Below are 11,422 nucleotides of genomic sequence, written 5' to 3'. Positions count from 1 at the left end.
GAGAGAGAGAGAGAGAGAGGCACATGTGAGTGAGCAGGTATGTTCTTCCGTGGGGAGCAGGCACGCAGAGGCAAGGGGAGGACATCACTGGCATTTTCCTCTATGGCTCTCTACCGTATTCTCTGGAAACGAGGGGTTGAGGAGATGGCTCAGTGGGTATGAGCACTTGCTGCGCAAGTTCAAGAATCGGTTTGAATCTGCAGCGCCCATGTAAAACCAGCTTAGCTAAAATGGCACTCTTGTGGCTTACATTACAGTTCATAACAGCAACAAAGTTACAGTTATGAAGCATCAACAAAATAGTTGTATTGTTGGGATCAGCACATGAGGAACTGTAGTAAAGGGCTGCAGCACTGGAAGGTTGAGATCCATTGCTCTATGGGCTTTACATCTATCATTCAAACAGCTGGGATGTGCTTCCCAGAAACCTTTTATACTTAAAGAAATTGTGACTTTTAACTGAGAACTGAGAAATATTCTCGAACTGAACGCTAATTAATTTGCCTTGAGAAATGTGAACAACAGGTCCCCTAAGATAATTTACCAAAATCTTACCAAAACTCTTTCTACCATGTTTTCTCCAAAAACAAAGTCAGAACTGCAGCTTTGAAAAGAACGCTTATCTTCTGTTGGTTGGCATCTATTAAACAGAAATAAGCACTTAGTATTTTAAATTTGTGGAGGAATCCACTTTAAGCCTTAGCAGGCAAAATAAACAGGCAGTTCAAACACAAGCATTGTTCATATGAAATGAATGAGAAGGGAAGGGAAAACTTGAGCTGGAGACTTTTAGGGGTGATATTCAAAATAGTATTGCATGCTGTTACGACATTGGCATTGACCTGTGTGGATGACCTCATGCCACCACAATGTGGGCTGCATGACCAGCTGGAGGGCTGCCCAGTCCTAACCGTGCTGCATTCCAGCAATCCCGAGCCGTTATTCTTTATCTGGAGTGGCCAGCGATGCTTTAGCAATCAAGATTTTCAGGGGTCTTATCGATTATCCTCGGTGTGCATTGTTTTAGTTCTTCTACTCCAAGAAAGTTGACTTTTATATTAAACTTGTTTTGCAAGATGAGAAAATCAAGCATGCAGCCCTCTGTCTGTAGACAGATGTGCTAAGGGTCCTGAGCACATCCCCATGACCTGGTAGTACTCCACCTGGATGGAGCCAGTGTTTGTCCACAGCCACTCCCAGTGTCCTCCCAGATAAAACATTCCTTCATCACCACTACTGCTAAGTAACATTAGCATTTCATTTAGCAGGTGCATATTGCTTTCCTTTTACCTCAACAATTAATGCTAAGTAATCATATAGAGCACCAAAATTGATTCAAAAAGGGGGGAAAATATATTTAAAAAAAGAAGGAAGGAAGATTAATAGCAAGACAACTTGTACTTGAAGTTTAGTCATATCTTTTTAAAATATTCCGACCAAAATCCATGAGATAATGAAGGCGATCCAACATTATTGTGATAATAATGTGCAGCTGAGGTATTTTGAAGAGCTTTCTAAGCTGACATTTCTTATAAAATGTGCGCTTTCAAATGAGAATCTTGTCAATTTATTCATACAGTGTCAGCAAATTACAGCGTATGAATAGTTAAAATGGTCAAAGCAAACAAAAATGAAAAGCAAACATTTTGGTTTTCCCATTAGGTTGAATACCCCTAATTAGGAAATCTGAGGTACTAAATTTTCCCAAATCTGAAACATTTTGAGCACTGATATAATATTGTGTATTCCTGGTCTCATTATAATGAGTCAAAGTCAAAATCATTAAAAATATTGTATACAATTACATTCAGATTATATACTCAAGGTGTATGTAACTCTGTGTACATGTCTTTTATGTTTAGATTTTGATCTCATCCTGAAGATATTAATTACATTATCTGCATTCAAATATTTAAAAAAATCTAAAAAAAAATCTAAGCAAACAAACAACTAAGCTGAAACACTTCTAGTCCCAAACACTTTGGAGAAGGAACGAGCTGTATAATTTTACCCCGAGGTTTCCTCTGAGACGTGTAGATCAGTAGACAGCTGGACTGAACTGGCATTTGGTAAATTTTCACTTTGCAAACCAGAGTTTGCATCAGATATCTGAAAAGGAGAGAAAATAAAGCCACCTGAAAGTTCATTAGAACTGCTCTGTCTAGAAACATCAGACAGACACCGGTTATAGCCACACGTTAAAAGGTTCAGTGTTCAGACACAGCCCCCAGCCCTTCCTGTGCCTCATTTCACATGCTCTTCACAGCTCGGTGCACTTTGTCCTTCTACTGCCCACAGCTGACAGCTGAGCCAGCTGACAGAGAGAACTCGGAGTCCTCACCCAAGTCACACAACCACATGGAAGTTAGGTACAGTTCTCTGATTCCAGAGACTGCGTATTTCATTATAATACCCACCAACTTGTGGCCTTTTGTTACTTCTCCCTACTTTATCCATTTGGGCTTATTGATTACTTCTGGATTAATGGGGGACTTTCCAAGGCTGTTCAGTCTCTGGAAATACCCTAAGAGCTTGGCTGTCACAGCCACCTGCCCGCTGTAAGAGGAAATCCGCTCACCTCTTCATTTCCCGTGGGTAACTGTGTCAATTTGAAACTGGTTTGAGCATGTATGTAATGTGCATGGTCTATACTGATTCCATACATGCGAGAGTGAGGGATTTCAGGGCTGCAGTAGGTCCAGCAGTAAAGAACTCATCAGGGCCAATGTTTACTGTGTTTTCTGGACACCTCTTTTCCCCCATGGGGATTTGCAGATGTGTTTTAGGGGTAGTTCATGTTTTCAAAGTCAGGTGGATTCTGTTTCCACTTGATTTTTTATACTTGTCAATAAAAATATTAATATTCCCTATTATACCAGGGATTAAAAAGCTGACAAATATCTAGAAGTGATCATGTGCCGTTAACCAAGGTCAAAGTATATGCCGATGATCTTGTTACTCAGATAGTTTATCCTTCAGTGTAAATGAGAGCCCACTCTTTGTCACCTGACATAGCTTTAGGTCTTCTGGTTTGATTTATGCACAGTAAGCGGACATTGTCTGCAGAATGTAGACTTTTTAAAATGTGTGAAAGCAGAGGGAGCGGGAGAAGGAAGGGGACCAGCTGGGGAGGAGGAGGGATGAAGGGCAAAATGAGATGCTATGTCTGCATGGAGATGCCACAATGAGTCCCATTGTGTTGTATGCTAAGTCAGATGAATTTACTTTCTAGGAGCCAATGACCAAACCCAGGTCTGTGCGCTTGCCAGACAAGTGCTCTACCACTGAGCAGAAGCCTCAACCTTGTAAAGGAAAATTTTTAAATATTTCTTTCACTTTTTAAGATTATAATTACCTCTTTCCTTTCCTCCCTCCAAATCCTCTCATATGCTCCTCTCCGCTCTTCTCCAAATTCACCGCCTCTTTTTTTCACTAATTGTTGTTACATACATTCTCGTATGTTTGTGTGTGTATGTGTGTATGTGTATTCCTAAATACATAAATACGACCTGCTTAGTCAGTCTAATGTTGCTTGCTTGTGTATGTTTTCAGGACTGACTGCCTAAACATGAGCTTACCAAGAACAACAGACATGCTAAAGTGGGCCAGGGCAGGGAAACTGAGGGGCAAGCCCATGAGGCTTCAACCCTAGACAAAGAAAACAGGCAACTAAGGAATGCTGAGAGCTGAAGAAGTAGTCTCCTCAGGGTTCATTAATACAAAAGGAAACCTTTTACAGACTGTAAGAAACAGTGTCGCCAAAGCTTATATTTCCATTAAACTTCTACATTAAAATAGTACCCAATGTGGTTTATAGTTCTTTAATTATTTGTGACAGTGAATATTCTTACTAAAAAGTAACAGTGTGGATGCCATTTTATCTAGTTTTGATATGTGTCAATAAAGAATATAAGATAATAATTCTATAAAATTCACTTAAGGATAATTTTCCCATTATTTACAAATTATATTAATTTAGTCAAACTTAAGCCACAGAATTTCATAGATCATTTGTCTATGGAACTTCAGAGTTCATAATGGAAGAGAAAACTCAGTAACAGGTATACCCAGTTGGGTTACTCTATAACTGGGAGAAATCTGTATTTATTAGACCTTTAAATTATGAAGAAATATTTGCGAACTGTTTTATAATTGAGGCAGAAAATGAAAAAAAAAGTGATAAGTAATGAGATGCAGTCACCAGGATCTGAGTTCAGTCCCCAGAAATTCAGGTGCAGTAGCAAACATTATAATCCCAGGGCTGGGCAGGCATAGAGGCAGCTCTCGGGATTGCTGGCCAGGAAGCCTGATTGTCAAACTCTGGGCCAATAAGAGACCCTGTGTCAAAAGCAAAGTGGAGGGTTCCTGGGGGATGCCACCCGAGGTTGTTCTCTGGCCTCCAAATGCACATACATGCACACACACACACACACACACACACACACACACACACACACACACGATGATATTTATAAAAGTCCTGGCAATAAAGAAATATCACAACACTTTAGATGTCATAATATATAACAAAAATTTGGTCTATACTTACTATACACACCATTCCAAAATTTAGTGAACTTTTCCTTACAAAATTTAAGACTGATTTAACACCATTCTTCCCAACATTCTTAAATGGATAAAAGTAATTACTAGATTGTATTTAATTAAAAATTTTAGTAATATATCAATTTAAAATTAAGAATGTTTTATCGTATAAACCACTTATCATTTTCCATGCGTTAATAATTGATTAACTTATTATTAAAATTTAGTGGGTCCCTCAAAATCATATCTTATAAAGAAGAGGATTTGGTGAAACTTAAGCTCTGTGTGGGAAACTGTGAATTCATTCTTGCCGGGCGGTGGTGGCGCACGCCTTTAATCCCAGCACTCGGGAGGCAGAGGCAGGTGGATCTCTGTGAGTTCGAGACCAGTCTGGTCTACGAGAGCTAGTTCCAGGACAGGCTCCAAAGCTACAGAGAAACCCTGTCTCGAAAAACCAAAAAAAAAAAAAAAAATTTGGAAAATGCTGACCAAGTTCACCTTCTTCTCTTCCCCAATAAGGAGAATATTGGGTGCCTGGTTTGGATAAGCACAGCAGTTACAATACAAGACTACTTCCATTCTGGTTGTTTTCCCTTAATCAAAATGGCTGTTAGATTTCTCGTCCCTGTATTATTGTCATTGTGTTCATCAAAAACCAAACCAAACCAGTCGAACAACTTCAAGAGTCTGAAATCAAAGGGCTGATGGAATAACTCAAATTCCAGCTGCCTAAGTTGTATCTCACTCCTCCAGAGTGTCACAGCTACAACTGCAGGCATTGGACATTCCAGAACCCCACGTCTGCATGCCCAAACAAAAGAGTATGCCTTTAGCAGAGCTTTACAGTGAGGGATTTAGACCCTTCAGTGTTTAGAAGAAAGAATTCTTATCTGTCCCTGGAGGCTGCCAAGCTCCCCTGCTCCACGCACTGTTATTCTGTGTATGCAATCTTGGCTGCTGTTATCTGTGAAGATGTCTGGTGTGACCTAAACTGGCAAAGCCTCACTATGACCTTGGACAACTAAGGTTGCAAAATCCCCTACTTATTTGAGCACAGGTTCTGGCCCCTGCCTGTATCATTGCTTCCCTGAATTTTATACTGTCAGCATTCTGGAGTTTCCACTTGGGAGTGACAGCACCCACAAAATCTGGTTCAGGGAACACTCTCCAATTTAATAAGATCACCAAGAGTGTTTCAGTGTCTCTCTTTCCAAAGGGAACTCCTTACCTTGTGCTTGATATTTTCCTTAATTTTGCAGGATTTCAATTCACCATGCCCAAATGTTTTGCTTATGTTTTTGCAGCTTTGAGCTTGAGGTGGCTGCAGAATAGCAGGTCTTAGAACATGCTCCGAAGGCCTCACAGAACCTTGAAAGAGCAGAAAGAAAAGATCAATACATTTTGATAAAATGCTCCTTTGTCCCTATTTTTTAACATGATGCTTTTTAAAAAATATCACAATTAAGTTTTTAGAGACTAGTCAAAGTCAGTGCAGCCCACGAATTGCCCGCCACTCAGTTCTTAACTAGCTTTTGCCAAATAAGTTTCTTTTGATTACATGGCTTGTCTATTCAAGTATTTTTACCTCCATGTTTTGTCACTCTGTCCTACCTACATACACCCAACATACCACACACACACACACACACACACTCACACACATTCACACACACACACACACACAGACAGACAGAGAGAGAGAGAGATTAAAATATGCAAAATAAACGAAGCTTATGGACTGCAGCCGATAGGGTCCCGAGTCTACCTACTGTTCTAAATAATTTAGAAAAGCTTACTTTTTTAATCATCTCTTTCCATCTTTTTCTAAGCATTCCTCCCTTGACACTTGGGGCTTATGCCGATATTCTGAGCTTCTTCACTCCTTTGTTAAAGCTTCCCTCCTTGCCATGTGGTTGCTTGTCCACAACATGTCTGACCTCTGTGTCAACCTCAATGGTTTTTTTATCCTCTCTATTCATCAGGCATCTAGTGGGGTTCTATAGCTTGCCTGCCCAATGTTTTTTTTCTAAACTCTAACACAATTTCCCTTGTTTCTCAAATACATTAAAATTTAATATTAATAAAATTAATTTAATAACAAATATTAATTTATTAAAAGAACAAATAAACAGACAGATAAAAGGTGAGAGAGAGAATTTTGGGGGTTTTGAAACTGAAGAGCCATACCTTGCTCTATGCTGCTCATGTCAATATTCCTTTGCACCAGACTTGATGTCATAAAAACATTGTTTTTCTTCACTATAAGAAAAAAGAATTTAAAAACCTTTAAAGTCTGTGAACTATTTTACATTTTTTGTAGAAAAGTTCTGTTCTGAGATCACCAGTAGATGTCGCTGTTGGTAGTAATACTGCTAAAGAGGGCTGGTCCTGTTAAAAATTGTGATTGCCAGGTAAATTTTGCTACCTACTTCTGCTCCTTTCTCAAAACCCTAAAATTAGACTTTTAAAGAAGAGGTAATCTTTTTTGTAATCATTAAATAGATTAGTGCTGTGAGAAATGTTGCAAATTGCAAATGCTGAAGTGATAATGAATCCTGTGTGCCTGGGTATAGCTCTCATAGGATGCTCTAACACTATCAGCACAATCTTTACATCCACTTTTAGGGGTACTTAGGAGAGAGATGAGGATGGCAGCTATGTCGATTAGGTTTGTTTTGTTTTTTGTCAACACAACAAAAGCTAGAGGCACTTTGGAAGAGTGAATATCAATTGAAAAGAAATATGTACAGAAAGATAGGCCTTTAGTAAGTCTGTGGGGACATTTTCTTGACAAATGACTAATGTGGGCGGGTTCAGCACACTATGGGCAGTGCCACCTCTGGGCAAGTTGAAGAAGCAAGCTGAGCATGCCAAAGAGAGTAAGCCAGGAAGCGGCCTTCCTCCATGGTCTCTGCTTGAGTTCCTGCCTCCAGGTTCTGCTTGCATTCCCGTCCTGACTTCCCTTTATGACAGATTATAAGCTGTCAGGTGAAATAAACCTTTGCCTCTCCTAAGCTGGCTTTTCTCAGTGTTTATCCACAGTAACAGAAACCAAACAGAAATGACAACAATAATGCCAGATTGTCTCCTTAGGGTGTGTTGCTGGGTAGGATTGGTCACGGCTGCAAACATGGGATGTCTGTGCTTCTCAGAGGGAGGTACTGCCTTGATTCTGCAGGGGCTGGCATCTGACTAATGGAGATGACAAGGGAATAAGAAGCATTTCTTTGAGGTGTTCTTCAGAGCATCATCTCATAAAGGCTGGAATCAAATTGCTGCTCTGACCTAAGCTAAATTTGGTAGTCTTTAGCATCTTTATTTCTTGAAACAGAACAAGTGGATCACATAAATTGTACTATTTTTTATCATTTCCAGCACCATTTATGATTCATAAAGTAGAAATGCTGCTTACTACCGATTAGGGTACTCTGATTTGTTCATCCTTTATATATCTGATTTTTAAAAATGAAGTAGTTATATAGATAAAGTAAAGCTATCCCTTGGCTTTATGCAAAAACAAGTGAAGCAGATTAGCTGGGATTAGCTGGGATTACTGGGATTAGCTTCCTCTCCATTTCTTTACACAATTTGCCATGTGGATCCAGAGAGTCTGTTGTTGCTCCTGTGACTGAAAAGTGTCTGATACACTGTTGCTCAGTCATGATTATAATTACTGTTACTAATGTCCATTGATTGGTTTGAGGACTCTGCAGTTCTTGGATAGAGGACAATCAATCAAAAAGACAAAGCAAACTGTTTTCACCTTGTATTTCTTCCTTGCATAAAAGTACTGCTCACGGCACAAAGGGCGTAAGCCCTACTATGAAGAGAATTCTTGAAGTAAGACTCTTTTTTTTAAAAAAAATTAATTTGCCTTGGAATAATACTCTTGTACACTGTAAAGATGTGTCACTCATATTGGTTTAATAAAATGCAGATTTTCCAGTAGCCATGGAGGAAGTATAGGCAGGGCGACCAGACTAAGAGAATTCTGGAAAGAGGAAAGACAGAGACACAGTCTTCAGCCAGATGCAGAGGAAGCAAGATGAGAATGCCTTACTGAGAAAAGATACCAAGCCATGTGGTTAAACAGAGATAAAAATTATGGGTTAATTTAAGTTGTAAGAGCTAGTTAATAATAAGCATGAGTTAATTGACTAAACCATTTGTAATTAATATAAGCCTCTGTGTGTTTCTTTGGGACCAGATGGGACAGAAACTTCCATCTACAAAATTCCCAACTGACTCAGCATGCAGTGTATAACAGAATTTGTCTTTAAATATAGGCATCTGTTTATTTCATATATGAAGTCCTAAAACAGTCCAAGCTCAAACTTTTTGCCAAAAAAATGAATGACACATTTCACTGTCTGGATCTGTGAGGTCAATAATCTTCAGACAGCCCTCTTGTGTCTGTGACTGTGACTTCTCTGTCTGGATCTGTGAGGTCAATAATCTTCAGACAGCCCTCTTGTGTCTGTGGCTGTGACTTCTCTGTCTGGATATGTGAGGTCAATAATCTTCAGACAGCCCTCTTGCATCTGTTCCTGTGACTTCTCTCTGATTTGTTGGTCACACTATTAGCATCTTTTTTTTTCCTTTATGAAACTGGCTAGGTTCTAAGTTTTTTCTGAAAGACTTATTTATTATATACAGTGTTCTGTCTGCATGTATGCCTGCAGGCCAAAAGAGGGCACCATATCTCATTACAAATGGTTGTGTTGCTGGGACTTGAACTCAGGACCTCTGGAAGAACAGCCAGTGTGTGCTTAACCACTGAACCATTTCTCCAGTCCGACTATTAGCAACTTATGATGTCTGAAAAAGAAAACTCATCATTGATAAGAATGATTTTTGAGACATCAGAGTGTCAGGAGTGAGGCTCTAGGAGCCTGTCATTACCTGGTCCAGAGGGGGGGAAAGTTGGGGCATCAGTGAATGATGAGGACCTCAGGCATGTCTGAGACAAAGCTGCCACTGAAAGAAGATTCAAATGCAGGCCATTAAGAAGTGTATCTTCTGTCTAGTTTGATGGGGATTCTGTTCTTTGGAGAAAGATTTAGATCTCCAATTCAAAAAAAAATTATTTTTTATATTTTTATCAATCGAAACAAAGACTACCTCTGATGATCATAAATTAACTTTATTTTCACTGGACTCAGTAACTATTTCTTGAATGTATTAGACATTCTTTGAACTCATACTGAGTGGAGATATATGTACATAAATTGCTCCTTTACACAGTCCAAAGACAGTAAAGCCCGTTAGGCACAGCAGCCTCAGGTATGTTAATGTGTGCATGGGCAAACTGTTCTCAACTGGCTCAGAATACAGTGTATGATGAAGTTCTTCTCAAAGCACTGGCATGTTCTTATTTTGTAGGTGCTTGCTTTTAAATGTCCAGTTGGAAAATTTGTTTTTTAGTAATTTCACATGCAGAATAATAGTCAAACTATACCTACCTCCCGGAGACTCGGAATCTGTACTATAAAGTGTGACAGATGAAGACCTTATGCGTTTTCTTGAGAAACCACTGAATTCTGAAAGAAATTCAACAAGAATTGTATTTAGAGTAACACACAGCACGAGAGTAGAATCAACCACTTTGTCTGGGTAGGTCATCATTTCACAACGCTCTGACTCGTGGAGCCCAACATTAAATACGAGGGGTCTTAGATGATTATAAACCTACAGACACCATATTAGCATGGTTAGAAACGAATCTTGTGCAGAAAACTATATACAGCCTCAAGTTCAGCCTAGAATCACAGAGGCTATGCTCATGTCACTGTTCTCGGGTATCTGCCTGTCGCCTTTCAAACAATCCATTTGCATGCCTAAAATTAAGTAAAACCATTACGTCTTATAGAGTCGGTGTCACAAGCCGCAAATGCTCGTGCTTTACTTATTTTCTTTGTATGAATATTGGGGTTTGGGGTTTCACAACACAGGACGTAATTCGTTACCATGTTCTGCCATTTCATCCAGGCTGTCTTCTGCAGGTCTCTGGAAAGACACAAAAAAGCTGCAAATTTGCTGTTATTGCATTAATTCCCCACCCTGCCTCTGTATAAGAGAATTTCAGGAGCCAGGGCTCTTCAGCTCATGGGGACAAAGTGACACGCTACAGTTTCACCAAGAACATGGCAACAGAGTATAACCCAGTGGTTATAGATTTCAGTGGTTGTCGAATCTTTTCTGAACACTCATTTAAAATGTAGGTTTTTGAGGCACCTGCTCTCATGATTCTAAAGTGGTTGATCTGGAGTAAGAATCTGCTTTTTGAACAAAGGAGTAAAGGTAGCTTATTTTGTGATCAGTTCATTAACAACTGCATGTAAGAATGAATTCTCACAACCACAATAAGGTAATGGGTGGGGACAGCTAATCCTCCAACTCCTACGGTTCTAGGATGATGTTTCCACATCAGATAGACTCTATAAGCCCTTTCAAACTAATATTGCATGCTGGAGTTTTTATACCCAGTTTTAGGATCTTTCAGTAGCAAGGACCTAAGGAGCTATTTAACTTTCCTAATCTTTTTCTGTTTCTTTTCTTTTTTTTTTTTTTTTGAAAATCACCGTTTTTAAAGCCATTTCAAATAAGCATATTATTTTAGGCAAACCACTTTACTACAACTTAGAGATTTCAACCAAACTGATGTCTCTGAGTCTCAACTCCAAGAGCATTCAGGTAGTGGAGAAGGTCAAAATAAAATCATGCAGCTACCATATCAACTACCTCCTTAAAGTATGACTTATCGAAACCAGAATGGTTTGATCTTACCTTGAAAGTGTATTCTCCTTTCTCAAAAACAAATGTTGGTTGAGCAATGACATATTTTTCTGCAAAAGAAAGGAGTGTTCAAGAATTCAAA

General features: G+C 39.2%; 1 protein-coding gene across 2 annotated transcripts in view; it reads right to left on the bottom strand.

The window, feature by feature from the left end:
- The window catches only part of Ranbp3l (RAN binding protein 3 like), a 44,901-nt gene that overhangs the window by 13,031 nt on the left and 20,448 nt on the right, over positions 1-11,422 (bottom strand). Inside the window, exons 3-10 of one of the 2 annotated variants that reach the window (XM_013349769.2) lie at positions 11,332-11,390; positions 10,512-10,551; positions 10,008-10,085; positions 9,448-9,522; positions 6,733-6,804; positions 5,774-5,913; positions 2,012-2,109; positions 556-640 (exon numbers count right to left, since the gene is read on the bottom strand). In XM_013349769.2, the coding sequence (XP_013205223.1) occupies positions 556-640; positions 2,012-2,109; positions 5,774-5,913; positions 6,733-6,804; positions 9,448-9,522; positions 10,008-10,085; positions 10,512-10,551; positions 11,332-11,390 (647 nt within the window). The remainder of the gene's footprint in view (positions 1-555; positions 641-2,011; positions 2,110-5,773; positions 5,914-6,732; positions 6,805-9,447; positions 9,523-10,007; positions 10,086-10,511; positions 10,552-11,331; positions 11,391-11,422) is intronic. The other variant, XM_013349770.2, reaches the window with a different exon arrangement.

Source organism: Microtus ochrogaster, chromosome 19 (assembly GCF_000317375.1).
Source record: "Microtus ochrogaster isolate Prairie Vole_2 chromosome 19, MicOch1.0, whole genome shotgun sequence".
NCBI lineage: Eukaryota > Metazoa > Chordata > Mammalia > Rodentia > Cricetidae > Microtus > Microtus ochrogaster.
The sequence above is the reverse complement of the archived record's forward strand: the minus strand, read 5'-3'. Positions and strand labels throughout refer to the sequence as shown.